Consider the following 21,986-nt stretch of genomic DNA (forward strand, 5'->3'; position numbering starts at 1 on the left):
GCCTAACGCGATGGACGCCTCATTCATGAGAAGAGGATATATAAATATTAACTTAAGGCCGGGCTATCAATAGAGATATCACAGCCTCAGTAGAAACTATTTCAATAACTCAATCGATCATATCGTGACCTATATCCCAAATTATATACTTCATGATGTCAGCAATCGCTTTCTTTGGCCCAACAGGTGGATGTGCCAACGCCTGTCTCACACACACCCTCCTCAATGGCCACAAAGTTATCGCTCTAGCCCGCACACCAAGCAAACTCACAAAACAACTCCTCTCGCAACCAGGCCTAACAACCGAAATACTCAATACCCAACTCAAAATCATCCAAGGAGACGCAATGGACATCGAAACCGTTATGAAGACAGTCATCGTCTCAGAACCCGAATTCGAAAAATCTCAACCTAAACTAGTCAACATGATCATCTCCGGGATCGGTGGAACAGGTTCAATGGCATATACCAAGCCGTTCCAATGTGACAAAATGAACATACGTGTGCCCGCTCTACCACACATCGAGATTCCGAATCCGCATGTCACGGAGGAATTTACGACGACATTACTTGCTGCGTTGGGACGCATTGCGGGGATGTTCGATAGTTTTGCTGAATATGCGACTGTCGCGCCACGGGTGATGTTTATTTCCGGGACGGGAATTAAGGAGGGAGTGAATGATGTTCCGTATTGGTTTAAGAAGATGTATGATTTGCTTCTTCCTATCCCGCATGAAGATAAGAAGAAGATGGAGGCACTTTTGGAAGACGAGAGGATGAAGAGGGAGAGTTTGCTTGTTGGGGGTTTGATTATTGTGCGACCGAGTTTTTTGAGTGGGGATCATAGAATCGCTTCGGTCTCAGATGATGGGTTTGAAAGACTGAGGGTTGGGACGGAGAAGGAGCCGGCTGTTGGGTATATGGTTCCGAGGGCTTGGGTTGGTCGGTGGATGTTCGAGGAGGTTGTCAAAAATGGTGGGGATCAGTGGGTTGGGGAGGGTGTGATTCTTACTACTTGAAGTGAGAGGGATTTTTGTTTTACTTGACAAGGGAGTTTGGGAATTCTAATGTGATGAAATTGCAAATATCTAATCCAAGCAGAGTGTGGAGCAGATGGTAGTGTAGACGAAGCAATCCGATCATAGCAGATGTGTTCATTTGATATGAACTCACAACCGGATGGGGAATCATAGAACATGGAACAAGACAGCTATTATCGCAATGTAAACAAACAAAAAATAAAGAGAAAATGAGATAAGAAAGAGAAAAAAACTTTGCTCAAATCCAAAAACGCCGGGCTTCTGTATATAACTTTGCCGACCAAGTGTTGAGTCGGACGGTATGTAGACTGTACAGCGGGGAAAACATTGAGCTCACGTAAATCAAGAGCCACGTCTCCAAATATTGCTTCGTGTCGGTCGTGAAGTCTATGGTGCGAGTGTATCAACTGGCAACGTAGGGTTCGGGGATACCACGAAGTTCTTGATCGGCCTGCATACTAGGACGCTCTTGATCAACTTGCATGCTGCGGCGTTCTTGATCAATTTGCATGCTGCGGCGCTCATCCTTGATCTTTCGCTTCTCCATCTTCTTCATGGCTTCTTCAGTCAATTGCTGTCGGAAGAGGCGCTCCACAATATCCTTCTTTCGCGTCATCCGGTCGCCAATCATGATCATTATACCACCCGTGATGTTGCAGGTGATAGAGCAACACAGAATGACAGTAGTCAATGCAAATGGTCGGTATTTCGGAGGTTCCATACTCCAGGTGCAAGCACCAAGAGCCATCTGGAGCAGGGAGTGACAATCGAGGATGACAACGATAGCGACGAGCATGCGCATCGGGAAGGCATGGTGAGTCATGGTCTCGTGAGGTTTATAAAAGGTATGTGACTTGGCGAACTTGTTCTGGTGGTGCATCAACTTGAGCTGCTGTGCTGTCTCAAGGACAGTGAACTCATGTTCTTCGTCTTTGGGTGTGTCGCCGAATTCGACATCCACATCCTTCTCGCGTCGAGCTGGGAGATCATTCTTGTCCTTGAGATCTGGCAACTTCCGCTTGTCACGAATTTTCCAGGTTTTGTGGGTGTAATGGGCAATGAAAATCATGTGGTACGTGTCCACAGCTCGGAACGGAGCAAGTCCATCACCCATAATGGCGAAGAGACCCACTAGAACGTTGTCGATAATGTTGATAAGATATGATTGCTTGCCAGCAACATTGATCCAGCCTAGTAAATCAATTAGTTTATTATAGGGTGTTGGTGTTTCATGGGGATGAAATCATACCAATCAGGAAAAGCACCCAGGCCAGACCAAATAGAGTGATCAAGGTTGCATAGAGGGTGACGAGGAATCCAAGTGCTAGTCGGCTTGTTAGTCTATGATTTCACAATCTTTGCCAACTGATGACTCACGTTTTCGAATGTATTGTCCAAATCCCTTCATTGCTCGCTTAAACTTGGACCGGCGGGAGTGAAGCATATGCCGCACATGGTCATTCAACTCTGCAAAGTCTTCGTTGGTCCATCCCGCCAGCTCGTGACCTTCCGGCAGAACCGCATATCGTGGTCCCACTAATACAGATGACATGCTGGAAAACGGGCGAAGCTGTTCTAAGGTGGGGCGTTGCTTGGTATCATCTGATACTTCTCCATCGTCGGTGCTGATGCCCTGCTCCTCATCTGAAGGCGGTGGTCGAGTGAGAGTGTAGGTAGGCATACGGTTGATCCAACCACCCAGGTTAGGCACGAAGAGAGAATTTTGGACATTTGTCAAGGTCGAGAGCGCGGAGACCTCCGGATCTATAATGGACAGTGTCAGTCAATTATCACAACATAGTGTAGCATGTTTGTATCGGAGAACTTACCAATCACATCTAGCACATCAACCACATGAGAACCATACTCGTTGATGCCCATCTCCGGATTCTCAGCGACCGTTGGCTGCTGCGGGGCCCCAGTCACGGTGGAAGCCCGGTTTCGAGTGAATGGCCTCAGCGCCGCCTGACTCGTCCGTCGCAACATACTCCGGGGGACCGGACGCGGAGGTTCTTCGGCCTCCTCCGAAGGAGGTGCATCAGACTCGGGCTGCTGAGTACCGGGCGCCTGCGGGGTTGGTAACGGGCTCCGCGATGATTCTTCAGTCAGCGGAACCATGCGCATAGGGGTCGCCACTCGCGACAGGACATCCGAGGAAGGACCAGAGTAGCGCCCTGGCCGTGGCTCAGAGCTACTACGCCGTCGACCTGATTGTGCGGATTCATCTTCTTCTGCGACGGGAGATCGGATGGACACTTGTCGCTGCAGGGAGGGACCCGCTAGGGGTTCCGGTTGCGACTGATTGTTATCGGTATCTAACGACGAGAGGGATGGTAGACGCGATAGGCGGATACTCGGTCGGCGTGATCGCGCAGAAGGAGCCCGGGGGCGTCCAGGGGATTGTACTGTTGCCAATGCTGGCCTTGGTGGTGTTGTCTCACCAGACTGATCGGTTGGAGGACTCCTCCGGGAATTCCCATCCTCTGCGGGCTCGATGCGATCCATAGGGGTGGTTGTTTGGGTGGAATGGTCCGCAAGAGGGGTTGGGGATGACGGAGTAATGTGGATAGATATGCAACCATGCAACAAAAATCACAATCAGCGCAAACCACCCCCTATGTTAGATAACTAAGCACAGGACCACGAAAGATGAATCCGAAGGTTTTCTCCGACTGATCTGGAAGGCAATGGCTGGGGGATGAGTCAGCAACCCAAATCTTGTTTTCACATAGTGACGAGAGAGTGGAGCAAGGAGACGTCTGTGCACGTTTACAGGGAAGCTAAAGTGTCGATCTCCGTTGTTACATGGGCACAAATCCTGTTGACCGGAGATGATCCAATGGCGATCTATAAAGTCGTCGTCAGAGCCTGAAAATACTTACTGTAAAGGAATTAAAGGCTTGGCAATGATTGGGTGGCGATATAGTTTATGCGTACCCAAATATTCGATAATGACAACAATCGATAAGAGATCTAGATTTGGCCCCAGTGGAGCTCAATCCCTTGCCCAACCTTTATTAGCGTCCTTGTAACGTGCACTTTACAATTGCAGTGCCAGACCATATAATGTATAGATAGCATATTATATTTGCACGCCCATAGAATTGGCCTACTGTATGCTGTCAGGACGGCGCTTTGGTACCCTCTAGGATGATATTGTTACAAGTCTAGTTCAAAGAGTTGACTAGTAAATGTAGGTCAATGCACTGCAGCAGAGGACCACTTTTGTACAGTCACTATGTAGCATGCATAATCGGTAATGAATACATATCTTTATTTTAGCAAGCTGTACTTATGCAAATACTTTCAATTTGAAGTAGATGAAATGGGTATTGGGAACCTGGTCAACGGTGTTTTTTTATTCCCTTCGAGGTATTCGTATCTATAGTCAGCCTTCGTACTGAGGTGCCATAAGAGTGGGATCGTTTTCATCGTGACCTTTTCGATTTTGAGGTTTTAGAACGGCGAGCTCCACTCAGGGAAATTGTTTTGGCATGTAGCACATTAATTTGATATACCAAAGCACCGCTTATTCTCACCAGTAGATCACCTTGAAAAACTAAATGTGCGGTTAGTTAGGTCTCATAGTAAACTACGGTAGTAAGGACCTCGGAAGTACCTAAGCGGTGCGTTGTAATGTAGTACATACTTGGGTTATATGTAGTAGTAAGGAGTACATGTCCTTAACGGACTGACGTAGCATGTCTTCCGTCTAACCCCCACGTACTCTTATTACCACGTATATCTGTCTGCTCTTCTCTCGTATTATGACGCACCTCTTCCTCTGTTTCTTGGACCATGCACTATTTATTGCGTATTTGATTTTGATCCTAGGATCTTTTAGATAAAAGTTCTTGATTTCCTCTTTCAGGCAAAATCTCACGCTCGAAATGACCATGTGTATGGGTTGATACTGATAATAATAAGTTGTTACATTGAGAGAGATACACCTCCCTCACAATGGGAAGAGTCTTCATCCGAGGGCAGTCTGCCGCAAACACCTAACTTAGCAAGCAAAGGCAAGGGCCGGATGACTTCTCGATTCCATCCAGCAGCAAAGAAGAACATGTACACATACAATTTCTTTAAGGGGCTTGCAGAATTGATCGAAAATGTCTTCCCGATCGAATGTTCTGCTGCAGAGTAGAACTGCGACTTCGCTTATGTCTTCTCTGCCTTGAGTGCCGTCGTTGTAGCGCCGCTCTACGGAACACAGCGTTGGCACAGAGCCGAGTCGGTTTCCGAATTTGGAAAGATCCTGACTAGCATGATGACAACTGGACAACTACCGATAAGCTACGAACGTCCAATCAGCTACTGGCTGGGCAAGAAGAACATGCCCACCTGTTGACCATGAACAGAACACCGAGGCTTATGGGCAGGCGCTCACCACCAAGCCTTATGGCAGTCTGTCGACGAGTCTTTCAGCACCGAGCCTTATACGTCCCCCGATGTGACATTCTCGAACTCTGACGGCAGTACAGATTCCAACGTGGACAGGACCTGGAGAGGAAAAGAAACTGTCCGCCGGGGGACTCAATCGCAGCCTGGGGCGCAGTCCCCCTCAGAACAGGACCAGGAAGTCCAAGCTCGCTACGACCGTTTTGGGCCCAATCTCTCAATTGGATAGTGGACCAAATAACTTCACCAGCGTCAGACACCGCGTTCAGACGCAATTAATGACGATGACTTTAGACGGATGTTGGCTGAGGCACGGTTCATTGACAAGTGACGGGGGTATTAAATGAGCCTGTCGTTGGCTACCTGGGCAAGGACCAATGATTCAGGTAGCAAAGCTTAATGTCGAATTTGCGTCTTTGCGCCATAACGATTCCTTTGGATAAGTTTCCTACTTTTCGCCCTAGACTCCGTACTCCGTGGCATGGCGGTGTGGTGCTTGGGAGGGGTAGGTAGCGGGGAATTGTTTAAATTTTTTTGACTCATGTCAATGTGCAACCTGCAAGTCATTCGTGTACGCAGTGCGGAAGTAAAATGTTTGCTTTTTGTGAGGTTGTACAGAGTCTTGGTACGGAGCGTATTATGAAGACCACTTCCATAGTAGACTATCCCACGGTCTGCCTCCATGGTTGTACACCGTATTTCGATGATGTTTTTTAGCCCGAAACGTGGAGACCATGGAGGCAAAGTGGAGCCGGCTGAGGTGGAAGATCCGATCCCTTCAGGGTGATCGTTCAGGAAGAGACTGGCACGTTGGGCGCATTGGGCTAATTGTGAAGGAAATTTGGTGAATTGAAGAAAGTAGAGAGTATAGTTTATGAGATCATCTTATATCGAAGGGTGTGTTGGAAGATGTACTAGGTTGAGGTTCAGCAAGAAGTGGATCGAAGATGGTAGCAACTCACCGAATTGAGTGGCGCGATGGTTCTCCCATGACATCAAAGCATTGCTGGTTGCCTTGAGGATAGAGTGGGCAGAATTTAGGGGGAACAGAGTCTAGGCGCGGAAGCCCCGTCTTTCCCCTAACGCACCGGCCATGCACGCCTAAACCTTAGGCTTGACACCGCCCAACAAAGTCCAGAACTCTGTCGGGTCCCAAGACGGCTAGCGCACACCGCCTCCTCCTTTCCTCCAAAGCAACAACTTGACCCTCCCTTCTCTTCCTTCCTTTCCTTCAAGAGTCAATCTACTGCATTTGAATTCCCATCCATCTCTTCTCCCCCCCCAATCGGTATCTAGGGCACCAAGCTACCCTGCTCCTTCCCTCCACTCTCGTCAAGTCTCCCATCCCCGGCAAATCAACAAACAATCCACCCCTCTTGTTTGTTTGACACAGCTTCAAGCTTTTTCTTCCCCGAACCCTTTGTGTCAACAATAGTCAAGATGTCTTCCGTCGACGCCCTTACTGAGAACATGGCTGCCACCGCCATCAGCGAGACCCCCGTCGCTAACGGCGCCGCGCCCGCTGCCCAGACCACCGACGCTGCAGTTGCTAGCGCCGACGAGGGCCGTCGTCTCTACATTGGAAACCTGGCCTATGCCACCACCGAGGAGGAGCTGAAGGATTTCTTTAAGGAATACACCATGTAAGTAGAACCAACACTTGAGTCGGATTTTCATCTCCCTCAGCCTCCCGAGGTCAGGTGGTAGCCCTCGAAACATCTTTTCATCTCAGCAGAGCACTAACTCGAGTCTCAGCGAGAGCACCTCGATCCCGGTGAACCCCCGCACCAACCGCCCTGTTGGCTACGCATTTGTCGACCTTGTGTCCGCCACCGAGGCCACCGCCGCTATCGAGAGCCTTTCCGGCAAGGAAATCCTGGCGCGTAAGGTGTCTGTTCAACTCGCCCGCAAGCCTGAGCCTGCTGAGGCCAAGGAGGGTGCAGCAAGTGGTAATGAGGGTGCCAGCGGCACTGAGGGTCGCAAGCGCACTGGCGGTCGGGGTCGGGGCCGTGGTCGCGCTCGTGGCCGTGGTGGTCGCGCTGCTCGCGGTCGTGGTGTATGTCTCTCCTTAAAATTTCCATATGCGATTTTCAAGCTAACTCAAATTTCAATAGGCTCAAGAGGGTCAGGAAAACGCCGATGCCACTGCCACCGAGCAGGCTCCTCTGGCTGAGACCACTAACGAGGCCGAGGCTGCTGGTGCTGAGGGAGCTAAACAGCAGAGCAAGCCCCGCGCCCGCACCCAGAAGCAGCGTGGTCCCCCGGAGGATGGTATTCCTTCCAAGACTAAAGTCATGGTCGCTAACCTGCCCTACGACCTGACTGAGGACAAGGTGCGTCAACTTTGAACAGGTGTCCTATAATTAACACCAGGAGTAGCTAACTCTTTCCACAGCTCAAGGAGATCTTCTCCGCCTACGAGCCCATTGGCGCCAAGGTTGCCTTGCGCCCCATCCCTCGTTTCATGATCAAGAAGCTTCAGGCTCGCAATGAGCGCCGCAAGACTCGCGGTTTCGGTTTCGTCAGCCTTGCCAACGAAGAGCTCCAAGCTAAGGCCGTTAGCGAGATGAACGGCAAGGAGATTGACGGTCGTACCATTGCCGTCAAGGTCGCCATCGACAGCCCCGGAAAGGAGGATGACGATGTCAACGCCGCTGCCGATAAGTACGAGGAGAGCACCGCTCCTGCTGAGGAGAATGCCGCCCCCGCCGAGACTCCCGCTGAGGCTTAAATGCAAACAAACAACGATTTCCGAGTGCAAATGGTTTGCTGACTAGCTTGGAGGATATGTGGAGGAGGAACTTGGAGACCATATGGACATGATAATAGTGTCTTGGATGTTTCCCCTGGTTCTTGTTATTTCTCATTTCCCCAAGTTTTGGTCTATTATTGAGTATCTTAGCTGTTGGCCGTCCAGGGGAGGCCAACACTGGAGATGAGGGTGTGATGATGACCTTTTTTGTATGGATGTCATGGAACATTCGTCCATGCTGGAGCGCAATCCTTGCTGATGCCTCCTTAACGACTTTTTGCCTTCTGTATTGTATCTTAGCACCCATTTAACTAACTGATGACGATCTGCCCGCGTTCTATTGTAAATTGCCGTAAATGCCACGGCATGTATCTTGAATTGCGTAGATGTTTGGCGCGACCCTTGGCGATGACGCTTGGGTTGGGGCCACCCTTGCCGATCATTTTCGTGCGGCAAACATTACCCTTCAACTGCAAGAACATCTGAAACCTATCAACTCACTTATTTCCTTGTTCCCAATTGTCAACTTTGGTCATCTGCACTATTATTTATAGTGTACTCCTGGTGGAGCACGAAATAAAAATAAGGGGCGAACCAAAAACAGAAAACGCCCCGAACGACCAGCGGTCCGACTCCGCCTTCAACCCACTCCTTCATTCTCCCCCAATTGTTCCGAGTACCATTGTATAAAGCAATTATACCCATCATGTCTCGCATGTGGGAGGTTGATCCAGAGACAAGGACAAAGGTGTGTCCATAGTCGTCTACTTATCGCCTCTCGCCCACCACACGTGCCAAGAGCAACAACAAGGATACTTGTAACTAACCACCGAGTCCAACAGCTCCTCCAGATCTCCAAGACAAACGGCAACGACCGATGCTGCGATTGCGGTGCGCCATCGCCTCAATGGGTGTGTACCCCCTACCTATCTCACGATCGACTCCTCCATGTTTACCCCCGCAAACGATCCCCGATAACATCCCTCACGGAGGCAGGCGACGCCACAAAAACATAGCTAACAGATCCTTCAAATACAACAGGCATCTCCTAAGTTCGGCACTTTCATCTGCCTCAACTGCGCAGGTACACACCGCGGTCTTGGCGTCCACATCTCCTTCGTTCGCTCAATCACCATGGACGCCTTCAAGCACGCCGAGATCCAGCGCATGGAGCTAGGCGGAAACGAGCCGTGGAAAGCTTTCTATGACGAGCACGAGATTACCGTCTCCGAAGGCCGGACATTCGAGGACTCAACCATCAAAGAGCGATACGAAGGCGAAGCGGGCGAGGAGTGGAAAGAGCGCTTGTCTTGTAAGGTTGAGGGCAAAGAATACGTCCAGGGCCAGGAGAAGAAGAAGAATAACAATGCTGCTGGTGTGTCACGATCTAGTACGCCAATGAGTGTGGGCACTGGCGGCGTTGGACCTGGTAGGAGCGGATCGCCTGCATCAGGCATGCAGCGCACAAGTAGTCTCAGGTCGACTGGCCCGGCAAGCAAGAAAGAGCAGAACGAGGCTTATTTCGCGAAGATGGGCTCAGAGAATGCTACGCGATCGGATAGTCTGCCTCCATCGCAGGGTGGAAAGTTCACCGGTTTCGGTGGTGGTATGCCTCCGCCTTCAGCTGGGGACCGTCGGTCTTCGCCGTTTGGAGGATTCGGTGGCTTTGGAGGATTTGGCGGTGGTGGTGGTGGGAACCATGCTTTTGACGATTTCCAGAAAGATCCCGTGGCTTCGATTAGCAAGGGATTCGGGTGGTTTGCGTCTGCTGTTGGGAAGGGCGCGAAGACTGTGAATGATTCATATCTCCAACCGACTGCAAAGCAGGTATGTATCCCATGAGAATGTTGCTGTACGTGTGCTGACAATCACAGCTCGCCGAGTCCGACTTTGCAGCTCAAGCTCGTCTCCAGGCTGCTAATTGGGGTCAGAACCTACAGACCGGTGCCCGGGGCGCAGCTGATCAATTCAACCGTTTCGTTGAAGGGGATGAAGGCCATGCTGGTGGTCAACGCTCCCGCGTTGAGCCCGAGCGTCGCGACTTCTGGGATGACTTCTCATCTCTAGCGTCGCAGGAGCAGCAAGCTGCTGGTCACCGCCGTGGCGGCTCACGGTCTGATGTTGTTGGTACAGCGGCTATGCGTAAGACACCCGCTACAGGCTCGTCATTGGCAAATTCATCCAGCTCTACTGCCGAGACTACTACTGCCCCATCTGGATTAGAAGGGACGGAGGGTGGTGCGGCGTCAACTTCTAAAGGAAAAGATGATTGGGATGATAACTGGTAGATGTATATATGGATTCATTGGCGTGTTTTGTCTTTTTCCATCTGCATGTTCTTGGGTTTTGTTTACGTGCGCACGTGTGTAGACGGTTTCAGATGCCATGATGACGTGTGGTGTTCCCTATTTGTTGACTTGATTTATATACCTTGCTCGTTGAATGAAATGGTTCTCCTCACCTTGGGAGAAGTATCATTCTTGTGGACTTGCTGTCCGCCTTTGTAGCTTGATTCTTCGAGATGCCCACCTAATCATTCACGTAGATACTAGGTATATCCACCCTTGAAGAACCTGGAGTGTGATAACAAGAGAAGATGGCATCAAAGAAACAAACACACTCAGCCTCCCTTGACCATTATTGATTTCGTCGCTATTGATCTCAATCGAGGATATACCCAAATTATCATTTCGTGGTTTATGCCTAGAACAAGAGATCTCACCAGTATAACATCATGGTCGGCCCCTGAGGATGCACATTATAGACTAAGAGGCCTAAGAAACCTGAACGACCGCTTTGCTCTGGTTTGTTGAATTTGAAAGCAGAGTGGGCATATAAGTATTTGTTTACATTCTGGCAGCACGCTTTGCTTGCAAGAAAGCCCCAAGGTTTCCTGGGGGTAGACCAATCACGAATTGGCCGACCATCACACCTGAGCAGGCCGGAGCAATAATCCACGGGCGCATATCAGGGTAAATCATATAGTACTTGGCTTCCTAGCCAATTACTACTGTGTCGACGAAAATGTGGGTCTAATATGAGTATGAATACAAAGGCTTCTCTAGCCACGAAGAACATAGTAGCGAGTAATTATATTCAGTGGTTGCTTTTTACAAAAGTGCTTTTGAGTTGCGACTGGGAAGCCACATCTTCTATGACTGTTCTGCGGCTATATCCAATCAAAACCAACTTGTGCGTCATGTAGAATGGCAGATGCTTGAGATATCCAGTTTTTCACATCGCCATTATTCCGTGCGACTGTTGACGGATCACGATTGTTTAATACCTTGGACTCTGCATCTAATGGAGCATTCCAAAGCTCGTCACTGTCTGGCATGCAGAAAGATAAATCGGCCAGGGTCAAAAGGTCATTTTGGCCACCATTGGGATTTTCTCCGGTCATACTATTGCAAGTGGACAACCGGCATACCTTATAAAGAGCCAATCCAAATCTCTTGATCTCTTCAACGTTCAAATATATAAGCACAAGTGGTGCATCGTCATCGTGTTGCAGAAGCATGTTAGGATAAAAAAAATACCCCACGATCGACAGCTGCGAACAAGTGCAGCCAAGAGTTCGTACTTGTTGTCTGGCAGTCGATGGCGCATGCTCAAATCCATTGTAGCATTCTCTCGCGCAATGAAAAGGGCAAGTATTATATTCAAGAGCACACCTTGGAATGTCGTTATAGGCCACGAGGTATTTGTATGTTGGCGTGAACTCGAGTCAGACATGCACCATTTGTCCTACAGCAAAAGTTAGTATCAATACAAAACTCTATGCATTGGTGATTTCACGATGCTTCGCACCATTTGATCCCAAATTTGGGAACACAGTCTATTATGCAGACGCGTAGATGCATCTCGTGTCTCCTGTGTTCCCTTAATCCACAGTCCGATTGCGACAATGGATTGAACAAGTATACAAGGCTCTTTAGTGAAGTCAAATGTACTTCGATGGAGAAAAGGCCATGCTGGATGGAAGACATCAAAATAAATATCAACATAATCATGGGCGATCCACCGAGAAGATCCAGGGACGGAATCATCAATCGTGGAAATAGGTGGCAAAGGGTGAAGATTATCGATCCAAAATGGTTCGCCTGTTGTTTCACCACCAGTAGGTACACAGATGACCCCTCGACGTTGACAGGCATTGCATGGTAGTATACCTTCGCAGCGGACTTTTCGTGCATGACATGCGCTGCATGCCCTCAGTCTTCGAGATGGTGGCGCTTGTTCCTGCGGGTGATAAGTCCTGACATGGCGTCGCAAAAGATCACTGATATCTGTGTGAGTTGTACGCTTCGCTTAGAGACCAAGCAACCACTCACTTCCTGGTCAGAACTCTCTCGCAATAAGGACATATAAGATTTGTTTCCCCGTTGTGGTGATTCATATGTCGACTTAGGTGCTCTTTACGCCGATATTTAGCGCTGCATTCTGGATAGTCACATCGGAACCACAAGGGGCTGATATCAGCAGGAGGCGACATTGTTTCGGAAGTTTACAAGTTTTTAGTGTGCAGTATCACCACCGTTCTGTTCCAAATGTGGCAAATGAGTTTTGGAGCGATTCAGAGAGCCAGGCGCTCGAAGCGAATGAAACCAAGTCAAAAATGAAGAAGAGGAGGGTATGACTGGAACGCCGGGTGGAGCCCCAGGCGTCGAAGGCCACCAATGCCCTTCCACGGAGCATCCCACCTGATGAATAAGTAAGTAGCCCTAACCAAGTAATTCATCGGTATATCCCACTTGTCGATTTATTTTTCGTTCCCGTGTAGAGAGCAAAGCTTTGAGAGGAAGTGGCTCCTTTCACGACCTATTCTTTGAAAGGTCCTCTTGACAGTCCAGTGAATCTCAATTCGAATGCACCATAATGCTCAACTTCCACGACCCTGAACTTTGCGCGACAGGTCCGAACTAGCCGGCAACCTCAATCCGGACACAGAAATGCATCTCCGTCCCCATTTCGAGCGAGTGATCTCCAATTAGCTAGCATGAATGCACGTCCTGAATTTGAATGGCTGAGGGCTCCCCACATTAATCCCTAAACGGTCACGTTCTCCGCCAAGCCTTTTGGCTCCATAAATTCTCAATTGATATATTCCAGGGTTAAATTCCACGTTAAATTTGGTGACGGATCCATAATCATGTAAGCAGACGGCGATTACTTGAAGAAAATGAAGCCACTGTGATCCCCATCGGCTCACTAAGCCGTAATGCTGAATAACCTTACCGCAGATACTGAAACGTTTTCTCGGCGCTTTTAGTGGCAAACCGAACCCTTTATATAGGGTGTCATGTGGGATGAGCCGAACCCATGTTACATCATCAATTATAGAGAATGAATCTGAATTTCTAAGCCTCTCGCAATGGGAAACTATTTAAGCGCCAGTCTTATTTCAACAATGGGATTTATCATTCGATTTCGTGGATCAGATTCATAGTGTCAATATCTATCATTTTCAATTTTAGCACCTATCGCTACCATGGCAGCAACACGCGCACCAACCCTCACGATCACTCACCTCACCACTGCAACTGCCATTCTCAACATTGATGGAGTGAACTTCTTGACAGATCCATTCTTTGGGGCCGCTGAAGGCAACGAATATGATGCGAGCGAGTTGTTCGAACAGTTGGATCTGAAAACCTACGGGTTGGACAGCATTCCGCCCCCGCCGCACCTTTCCAATAAGGAAGGCCCAGCGCTCCAGCTCAATGAGCTGCCACCTATCGACGCAGTGCTTCTTAGTCACGAGGACCACGTTGACAACTTAGACCCTGAAGGCCGCAAGCTGTTGGATGGTCGAAAGGTGTTTACCACCGTGGATGGTGCCTCCAACTTACGTCCACGCCCGGGAGTCATTGGTCTTCGCCCTTGGGAGACTGTGACATCCTGCATTGGAGGAAAAACATACCGAATTACCGGTACGCCTTGCAAGCACTTCCCAATCGGAGAAGTTACGGGCTTCATCCTGGAGACCGATTCCTTCGGCCTGGATCCATCCGGAAAGCCGAATGCAATTTACTTCTCGGGTGACACCGTCTACATCGATGAGCTACGCGAGATTGGACAGAAATGGCACATTACCGCAGCTCTTTTCAACTTGGGCAATGCTACCCTTGACCTCCCAACCGGTCCAATTCAGATTACAATGGACGGTAAACAAGCTGTTCAGCTTGCCCGCGAGATTGGTGCTGATGTTATGGTTCCACTTCATTTTGAGTCCTGGGGCCATTTCAAGGAAGGCCGGACGGAATTATTGGACGTTTTCACCAAGGAGGGATTCTCGGATAAAGTGTGCTGGACTGTTCCTGGTGTTGCCAAGGTTGTTTTCTAATTATGAACCTCTCAATGGTGTAAGCTTTGGGTCGTTCTCTTTATTTTTTATTGATCTCTTTCTTCTTGTTCTCTGTCAAAACGAGATCGATTATCTTGTGAGTTGACTCAGAAGAACTTCTTATGCTGAAAGGCTTTCATCAATCATATTCGTGTTTTCGAAGAAGGTTTTATCAGATAGAAGAATGGAAATTTCAAATCGTAAGATTTGAAAGTGTACATGGGAAGACCCAGACGGCTAAATAAATTCTTGAGCATGTGTCTGACGGTTCTGAGGTCTCGTTTACCAATCGCCCGCCACTGAAATAAAAGAAGAAAGAAAAAAAAAACCAGATCAAGTGAATCCTAAGAGCTTAAGGCGGAGGGTAAAGAAAAATAAGGCCTACAAAGAGGAACGCCAAGAGTTCTTGAACTTGGAAGTAGATAAGCTAGAACTCCCCTTATATGGAAATATGCCTGATTACAGCAGAGTTTCCAAAGTTAAAATTACACATACCACATGAAGATGAGGACTTAGAAGAAATGCTGCGGTCGTAGATAGCAGCAAAATTCCGAAGGCCACAGAGCGTCAATGGAATTACGATAACCATGTATTAGACGGGAATTTTCAAGCTGAAAAGCATAGTAATGTGGCCCGATATTCTAACATTGGAATTTCTTGCGCGACACTGACAAAGAATATTTCGTGTTCATATAGCCATAATGAGCATATATTGAGGGCATGGTGTTTTGCTAATTTTCAGTCTAGGTTTTCAAATGTCATAAAAAGGGTTTCCCTTACTGCTGAAATCCCAATCTATCTTTCGTTTCGATTTCGCCTTCTGCTTGGAGTTCTGAGACGCATCATAGACAAGACTGAACAACCTGGGCTCTTGCACAAACTCTGCAGTAAATAAGTGTGACTGGGTCAAAATGATCCTTTTGCTTCTTGTGCCAGTTCCGTCATCACGTATTTCAAGTTCATATGGATATGGATGGAGTAAACTATCCACGGCAGGCAAGATCTCTCTTGGTGAGCCAGGCTCAATCTGCAAATGCCTTAACTCGATATAAGTCAACGACCCAATAGATTGCTCAATAATGTCCACCATATTTTGAGATGAAATGTTGACGTTCTGCAGGAATAAATAACGCAGACGAACTCTTGGACTGAGTCTGAGACTATCAATGCTCAGAAAATTCGGGCTGCTGAGTGAGAGGGAAGTCAGGTTGGTTGAAAGCTCTACGATCCTCAACAGATGAGAAGCATAAGATTGCTGGTTTGTTTGGGCATAGACATGTAATCCAAGATGGTGAAGGCGGCTGAGAGTCTGTTCAATCGGGATCCGTAATGTGCTGATTTTCTCGGCAAACAAAGGCGCGAAATTGTTTGTCATTGGTAACATGATTTCCAGCTCTGTCAAGTTGGGAAGAGGCACATAGCATAGCACCATGAGTATCGGGTCTATAGATGCTTTCATTTCGTCATGGAGCAAGGACGTCAATGGCGGACCGCTGAAATTGAGAGCTTTGAGATTGGGAAGTTGACGTAAGCATGAAGACAGCAAGCCGGCAAGGTCTTCTGTGTATACCACAATATCGTCTACCGAATATGGTAGAGAGCCATAGCCAAGGTCGACTTGATGCACATATTGAGCATATTGGCTGTTGGAAATGCTCATTAACTTTTCCACAGGTGGTAAGTGCGTCGTGTGGCACAAAGAACCGGCCAAGGCTATGATGTGTCGAAAGAGGCGAATTGAGGCACTGTGACGAAACCTTTTGTTGACCAAGCGGAGCCCAGCCAAGATCTTTCGGGCTTGAGCGTTCACTTTTGGAGATGGCCGAGGAGTGGGTGTTTCCAAGGAAGATTGCAAAGTGCCGATTTCGACATAAAACATGACCTGCCAAAAAGTTGTTCAGTAATGCCTCAAAGATGGATTGCTATAAATCCTACAAGATCAATTATTTCTGTCGGCAGATACATCTCGGTGGATGTAGAACATCGCCGGTCATTGGCTGTAGTATCCAAGGGGTTTTGGGGGGGAAAGGAACGCCCGCGGCACCACTTATAGCCAAATAGATGAGAGTTACTGGCTGATCAAAACAAGAAAGGAAAATTTTGATAGAGTTGAACAATGCCGACTGACCCGAACTGTACAGAAGCCGCTAGCGTGAACTTTCAACCGGAAAAATCATACACGTTCCATGGTTACAAGGATAGTTGGATACAAATCATCAACTAAGTCTTGGTGCCCAGAAAAAGTAGCCTTTTTGGGACAGAAATAGCTGTAGGGAGCCCCACATAGTCGTGCCACTAAGACCCACCGGGCGGGATGCCGAAAGATCAAGAGCGTGCATGTGTAATCCATAGTATAGTATGAGGTAATAGGGGTTAGTTTCACAGCAATTCTCGCCCGGGCACTAGTTGGCTCACTAATCTCGCTTCAACAGGGAGGGTGTTTGGCTTCGAAAAAATATAAATGCATATGAATTCCCTACCTACTGTACCCAACAGTGCCTTAGTCGTTCTCCACGTCACCAATTGTCCTTGACCGCGCCCTTTACACATGATCTTGGTTTTGATATGATCAATTGAAAAAAATTCTTGAAAGCATACAGCAGGCAAAAACACCTGTCATTCTAGAAACAGCCAATCAACCCTTTCGGGTGTATAATTGTGGATCTTCCAACCTTGAACGGCGAAGTGTTCGCCGAGTCGGGAGTACATTCGGTTACCTTCTTTGTCGGCATCCCGCCTGTTTTCGTCATGCAGTGGTGTGCATCATGGCCCCTCATCTCTGCAATCACCAGGGCGAATGTGATGTATCTCAGACGGCTGAATAATCATTTATTAACCTTCATGTATATTTAATTGACCCTGGTTTCCGGGTGAGCATATTAGCTTTTTAACTTTCAGATTTGTGAGTGATTTAACCCAAGTTGGACAAGCCCAATATGCGGTAAGTCTCTATGGAAATTTGAACATGCTTCGTACTTTGACACTCAACTAGAGATCAATCCAATCCACCCAACGAAGAGGCCTATTATGACCTTGGCTCGTATCATCGGTCAGTGACCACTTCGTCAGCAGAAGCCCAACTGTGGTTCAATCGCGGATTGATATGGGCTCATTCTTTTAACCACGTTGAAGCAGTTCGATGCTTCGAACGAGCTGCTGAAAATGATGCCAATTGCGCTATGGCGCTATGGGGAATTGCTTATGCGTCTGGGCCCAACTACAACAAGGCGTGGGGCTATTTTGACCTGGAAGACCGTCAGGTATCGATCAGGAAAGTTAATAACACCCTCGCCCGAGCGTCAAAGCTCGCGAGCCAGGCCACACCTGTGGAAGAAGCATTGATACGAGCAATCGGTGCACGTTTCCCACCGACCGATAAAATTCCTGAGGATCTGAGTCCATTCGACCGTCGATATGCGGATGCGATGCGCTCTGTGTATCAGACGTTCAGCAATGATGGAGACGTGGCTGCGCTATTTGCAGAAGCACTGATGTGCATCACTCCGCGTGGCCTGTGGAACTTGGACACGGGTAAACCAACTGGGAACCACACAGTCGAGGCTCGCGAAGTCCTCGAACTACAACTGAAGCAGGCCAGCGGTCGCAACCATCCAGCAATTTGCCACTTACATATACACATGATGGAGATGTCGCCATTTCCAGAATTGGCCCTGCCGGCTGCTGATCGACTACGTGGCATGGTCCCGCACGCTTCACATATGTTACACATGCCGACGCATATTGACGCTGCGGTTGGCGACTATCGCCGGGGTATCGACTCTAACCATGAAGCCATCCTCGCCGATGACATCTATTTTGCTCGCGAGACTGATACAATTTGGTACACGGCCTACCGGGTGCATTACATTTGTGCAAAAATGTATTCCGCCATGATGTCCGGCCGATTCATGGACGCGATGTCTGCTGCAGAAAAGCTTGAAAAGGTTATTGATCCAAAAGTTTTGTCTACCAGAAGCCCCCCTATGGCAGACTTTATCGAAAGCTTCTTCGGAAGTAAGGCACATGTCCTAGTGCGATTCGGACGCTGGAAGGAGATTTTAGACATCAAACTACCCACCGATCAAGATACATATTGTGTGACCACAGCCATCATACATTACGCCCGCGGACTTGCGTTTAGCGCACTAAGGCGGGTTGCAGAAGCAGAAACCGCTCAAATACAATTCGAAACGGCGCGCAGGGCCGTTCCGAGCTCCCGACTTAACAGCATTCCATGCAAGGAGAAAGATGTTCTCGCGGTGGCCTCAGCTATGCTTACTGGTGAATTGGAATATCGAAAGGGTAATATTGAAGTAGCTTTCTATTACCTTCGGAAAGCCATTGCGCTTGAGGATGCACTCGCATATGGTGACCCGCCACCTTGGATGCAGCCAGTCCGCCATGCACTTGGTGGCCTGCTTCTTGAACAAGGACGTATTGAGGAAGCAGAACTACTGTTCAAACAGGATCTCGGCTTTTCTCCTGACTATCCTCGGCGCAAGGCAAAGCTCAATAATGTTTGGGGGGTTGCAGGGCTTATACGAATGTTTCACTCGCCTCGGAAAGAGTCGAGAGGCTGCATTCATTCAATCTGCACGGAATATTGCATTGGTGTCTGCTGACATTCCCATCAATGTTTCGTGCTTCTGTCGATTATCTGTTGTAGATAAAGATGTATGTTGCTCATGACATAATCATGCTGAGACTAGTCAGAGTATCAGCGCAAAGCGCTGGAGAAAAATTGAAGGTGACTCGTATGAGACCCAGAAAAAGAAAAGAATCATGTCAATAATGGTGGACAAGCAACAATAGAGCGAACAGAAAACAATTGTATTGTGGAATAGAGAGAAGAGTAGAAAAAAAAAAAAAAAGGAGACACGAAGTACTGACTGACGCCACCAACCAGCAGAGAGCATCACCTGACCTCTTAACAACTTCCATTATGACCAAACCGATCAAGATATCAGAATAGTCTTCTCGATTTTAACTTCCTTTATTGCAATCTAATTCATTCATATTATTCATTTAGAATTTTCGCCTACTTAGCCATGTGAGCACCAAAATACCATACGTATATTTACTAGGTAAAGTCAGACTGCTCTCACACAGAGTTCACTTTGCCCTTTGCGCTAAATTCACAAATTTGAATCAGTCTTATTGTGCTGTCCTCGTCTACTCTTCCCCATATCCATTTTTAATGTAACGATGGTTGGAGGTGTAAATAGAGTTGCAGCGTATCCGACGTGTTCGACACTAAATTTCAGAACTGTTACGCAAAGAGCCACCACGCAACTTTGGAATATAGTTGCCACCAGCCAGAAGAATAGCATTAGTCCAGTCGCTTCCCAAGGTTGAGATTTGTGCTTCGTTCCACCAGCCGCGCTCAGGGGCTTATCGTCAATGACTATAAGGCTTTAGTACCAAAAGTCCATGACAGGTCAACATATGATATGTAAAGATACCTTGATTCGTGTCCAACAATCGTGTCCTCCTATGATCTTATCATGACGAGATGTGATTAATGGTGTGAATGAGATTAGTGATTTAGCAAACAGTACTGCTCGAAACATGAGTGAGGAGGTCGGTATACTGCGTCCCAAAGATTATGATAAAAATATAGGGTCGTGACTGTGTTTACAAAGTAAATCGCAGGTAGTATGAGACGGGGAGCATTTCTAAGCCCCGTGAGTGACTGGAAGTCTCCTACTCCAGGCGCTGCATGCGAAGTTCGAGACTAAACAACGTCTCCCTACATAACGAAGGTTGAAGACCTTTCCGGAAATGCATTTGTCAAAAATTCGAGTCTAGATGCATTCGAGCCTTCGAGTTCTGCATATACAAAATCTCTACCTGCGCGAAGTACCCATCGGAGCCGACTTCGTATAATCCTGCTTGTGTGAAATTAGACACCTGCACACACATACCTATTCGCAGATCAAAGCTCCATTTCGGACCCGACTCGGGGAATTCATGGTTGCACATACTAGTACTCTTAGATCAGCCAGGATCGCAGGAATTGTGGAGCTAGTCTCGGGTCCGCCCGTCAAGACAAGGGTTTGCGCCATTTTGAACCGGGCCGGAGTACAAGGAGTTTGCTTCTGATTGGATCGGAATCATGGGGGTTAGTGTTGCGTCATTTTAATCAGGCTAGATCGAGGCTAGAAATCCTTCGGAATTGGTGGCGTTTGCAGGCTGGAGATAACATCTGTTTCGTATCGGCGGAATCAGATCTCGGCAGGGGTTCCTGGACTACGAAGCGGGGATTTGGTGGACCAATCGTGGTTTGGTATACTTGGCATTGAGAACATGAACTGGAGAGGTTTGTGCTCGACGCATGAACTGTGGTTACGGCATCTCCGCTGATCATTTTAGATCAATTGACTCGCACACAACAGGATCTTTTCGCTGAGGAGTCCATGATGAACTCGTATATTGCTACTTCATTCCGAGAAGAGATCGGTTGAATCCGGGAGATCATACGATCTATGCAGCCCCCACTGTCCGGGGTATGAAGTGGAGAACGGGAAGATCTATGCTATAGCGCCCGATGGGATTTATTTTGTCGATTTCTTCCAGACGCCACATATCCCAAGCTGCCGTTCGTGCATATATTCTTACACTCTGCATTAAGGCGTTTCAAAATACAAAGAGGGAAAGTCCACGAGTGACCGAATACATTGCTTTTGTCATTTCCTCGAACAATCAAACAAATTATCTACACAATCAAGACTCGGCCGTAGTTCGCTTGAGGCGGATTTCAAGTCCCTGAGCTCCTGGTGGTAGATCAGCCCCATTATCGTTCCCATCAAAGTATAATTGCCATATGTCGCGCGCGTCAGTAATTCCCAACTCGGCATTAATCCGTTCCTTAGCCTCATCCTCCGGAAGACGTACAGCCAACCAACCCTCCCAATCCTCCATAGTCAAGTACTGCTCATCTTTAGTCCAGTCAAAGGGCCCACATATGTGACCTTCGGAGTCCGGCCGACCTCCCCAACGCATCTCATGCGTCCTAGCGTCTCGAAAGATCCAGCGCAGAGTTGGTGCCTTTTCCCCGCTAATCGTCACCAAGCCAGATGTGTTGTTCGGCGGAAAGTCGGGATGCGTATAGTAGCCGCCGTTAAATGACACCATCGTCGAGCTGGGATGCTTGGTGATGTAAAGCTGCAATGATTATTAGTCAATTCCTTGTTTGTCTGTTTGAGAGAGACTTACTTTCCCGTCCAGATCCACTTGGACTTGGGCATTGTGAACCTGTTGGCGCATCTTTGATGTTCCTTGCGTAAGGGCACATGTGGCCACTAGGTGTCCACGTTGTTTCCGTGCTTCGTTGCGCCGACCTTCCTCTGCATCCCGGCTCCCCTGAGTCGCTTCATTCAGGCCAATCATGGTCGGCAACATGGCCGCCATCATCACGATACCGAGCACCATCGTTGGACTTGTGGTA

General features: G+C 48.2%; 9 protein-coding genes across 9 annotated transcripts; 5 read left to right on the plus strand and 4 right to left on the minus strand.

Annotated features, from left to right (window-relative positions):
* Positions 1–155: 155 nt before the first annotated feature.
* On the plus strand, positions 156–1,019 carry N7484_001317 (uncharacterized protein; the record flags this gene model as incomplete). The annotated part of the gene is made up of 1 exon (XM_057111737.1): positions 156–1,019. The coding sequence occupies one exon, from the start codon at positions 156–158 to the stop codon at positions 1,017–1,019; it is 864 nt and encodes a 287-aa protein (XP_056976474.1).
* A 424-nt stretch (positions 1,020–1,443) lies between these two features.
* On the minus strand, positions 1,444–3,545 carry N7484_001318 (DUF2985 domain-containing protein; the record flags this gene model as incomplete). The annotated part of the gene is made up of 4 exons (XM_057111738.1): positions 1,444–2,231; positions 2,290–2,364; positions 2,418–2,804; positions 2,870–3,545. The coding sequence occupies 4 exons, from the start codon at positions 3,543–3,545 to the stop codon at positions 1,444–1,446; spliced, it is 1,926 nt and encodes a 641-aa protein (XP_056976475.1).
* A 3,336-nt stretch (positions 3,546–6,881) lies between these two features.
* On the plus strand, positions 6,882–8,172 carry N7484_001319 (RNA-binding protein; the record flags this gene model as incomplete). Its single annotated transcript, XM_057111739.1, has 4 exons — positions 6,882–7,084; positions 7,197–7,497; positions 7,556–7,774; positions 7,837–8,172. 4 exons carry the CDS (start codon positions 6,882–6,884, stop codon positions 8,170–8,172), a joined length of 1,059 nt encoding a protein of 352 aa, XP_056976476.1.
* A 727-nt stretch (positions 8,173–8,899) lies between these two features.
* Positions 8,900–10,481, plus strand: N7484_001320 (GTPase-activating protein GCS1; the record flags this gene model as incomplete). Its single annotated transcript, XM_057111740.1, has 4 exons — positions 8,900–8,941; positions 9,036–9,104; positions 9,235–10,020; positions 10,068–10,481. 4 exons carry the CDS (start codon positions 8,900–8,902, stop codon positions 10,479–10,481), a joined length of 1,311 nt encoding a protein of 436 aa, XP_056976477.1.
* A 3,203-nt stretch (positions 10,482–13,684) lies between these two features.
* On the plus strand, positions 13,685–14,539 carry N7484_001321 (MBL fold metallo-hydrolase; the record flags this gene model as incomplete). Its single annotated transcript, XM_057111741.1, has 1 exon — positions 13,685–14,539. One exon carries the CDS (start codon positions 13,685–13,687, stop codon positions 14,537–14,539), a length of 855 nt encoding a protein of 284 aa, XP_056976478.1.
* Positions 14,540–15,530: 991 nt separating this feature from the next.
* On the minus strand, positions 15,531–16,461 carry N7484_001322 (uncharacterized protein; the record flags this gene model as incomplete). Its single annotated transcript, XM_057111742.1, has 2 exons — positions 15,531–16,096; positions 16,167–16,461. Coding segments are annotated over 2 exons (861 nt in total), but the record flags the coding sequence as incomplete, so codon positions are not given.
* A 1,014-nt stretch (positions 16,462–17,475) lies between these two features.
* Positions 17,476–19,161, plus strand: N7484_001323 (uncharacterized protein; the record flags this gene model as incomplete). Its single annotated transcript, XM_057111743.1, has 2 exons — positions 17,476–17,480; positions 17,532–19,161. The coding sequence occupies 2 exons, from the start codon at positions 17,476–17,478 to the stop codon at positions 19,159–19,161; spliced, it is 1,635 nt and encodes a 544-aa protein (XP_056976480.1).
* Positions 19,162–20,329: 1,168 nt separating this feature from the next.
* Positions 20,330–20,604, minus strand: N7484_001324 (uncharacterized protein; the record flags this gene model as incomplete). Its single annotated transcript, XM_057111744.1, has 2 exons — positions 20,330–20,449; positions 20,524–20,604. The coding sequence occupies 2 exons, from the start codon at positions 20,602–20,604 to the stop codon at positions 20,330–20,332; spliced, it is 201 nt and encodes a 66-aa protein (XP_056976481.1).
* Positions 20,605–21,262: 658 nt separating this feature from the next.
* Positions 21,263–21,970, minus strand: N7484_001325 (uncharacterized protein; the record flags this gene model as incomplete). Its single annotated transcript, XM_057111745.1, has 2 exons — positions 21,263–21,703; positions 21,755–21,970. 2 exons carry the CDS (start codon positions 21,968–21,970, stop codon positions 21,263–21,265), a joined length of 657 nt encoding a protein of 218 aa, XP_056976482.1.
* Positions 21,971–21,986: the final 16 nt, after the last annotated feature.

This window comes from Penicillium longicatenatum, assembly GCF_028827895.1.
Source record: "Penicillium longicatenatum strain IBT 33135 chromosome Unknown contig_1_segment0_segment0, whole genome shotgun sequence".
NCBI lineage: Eukaryota > Fungi > Ascomycota > Eurotiomycetes > Eurotiales > Aspergillaceae > Penicillium > Penicillium longicatenatum.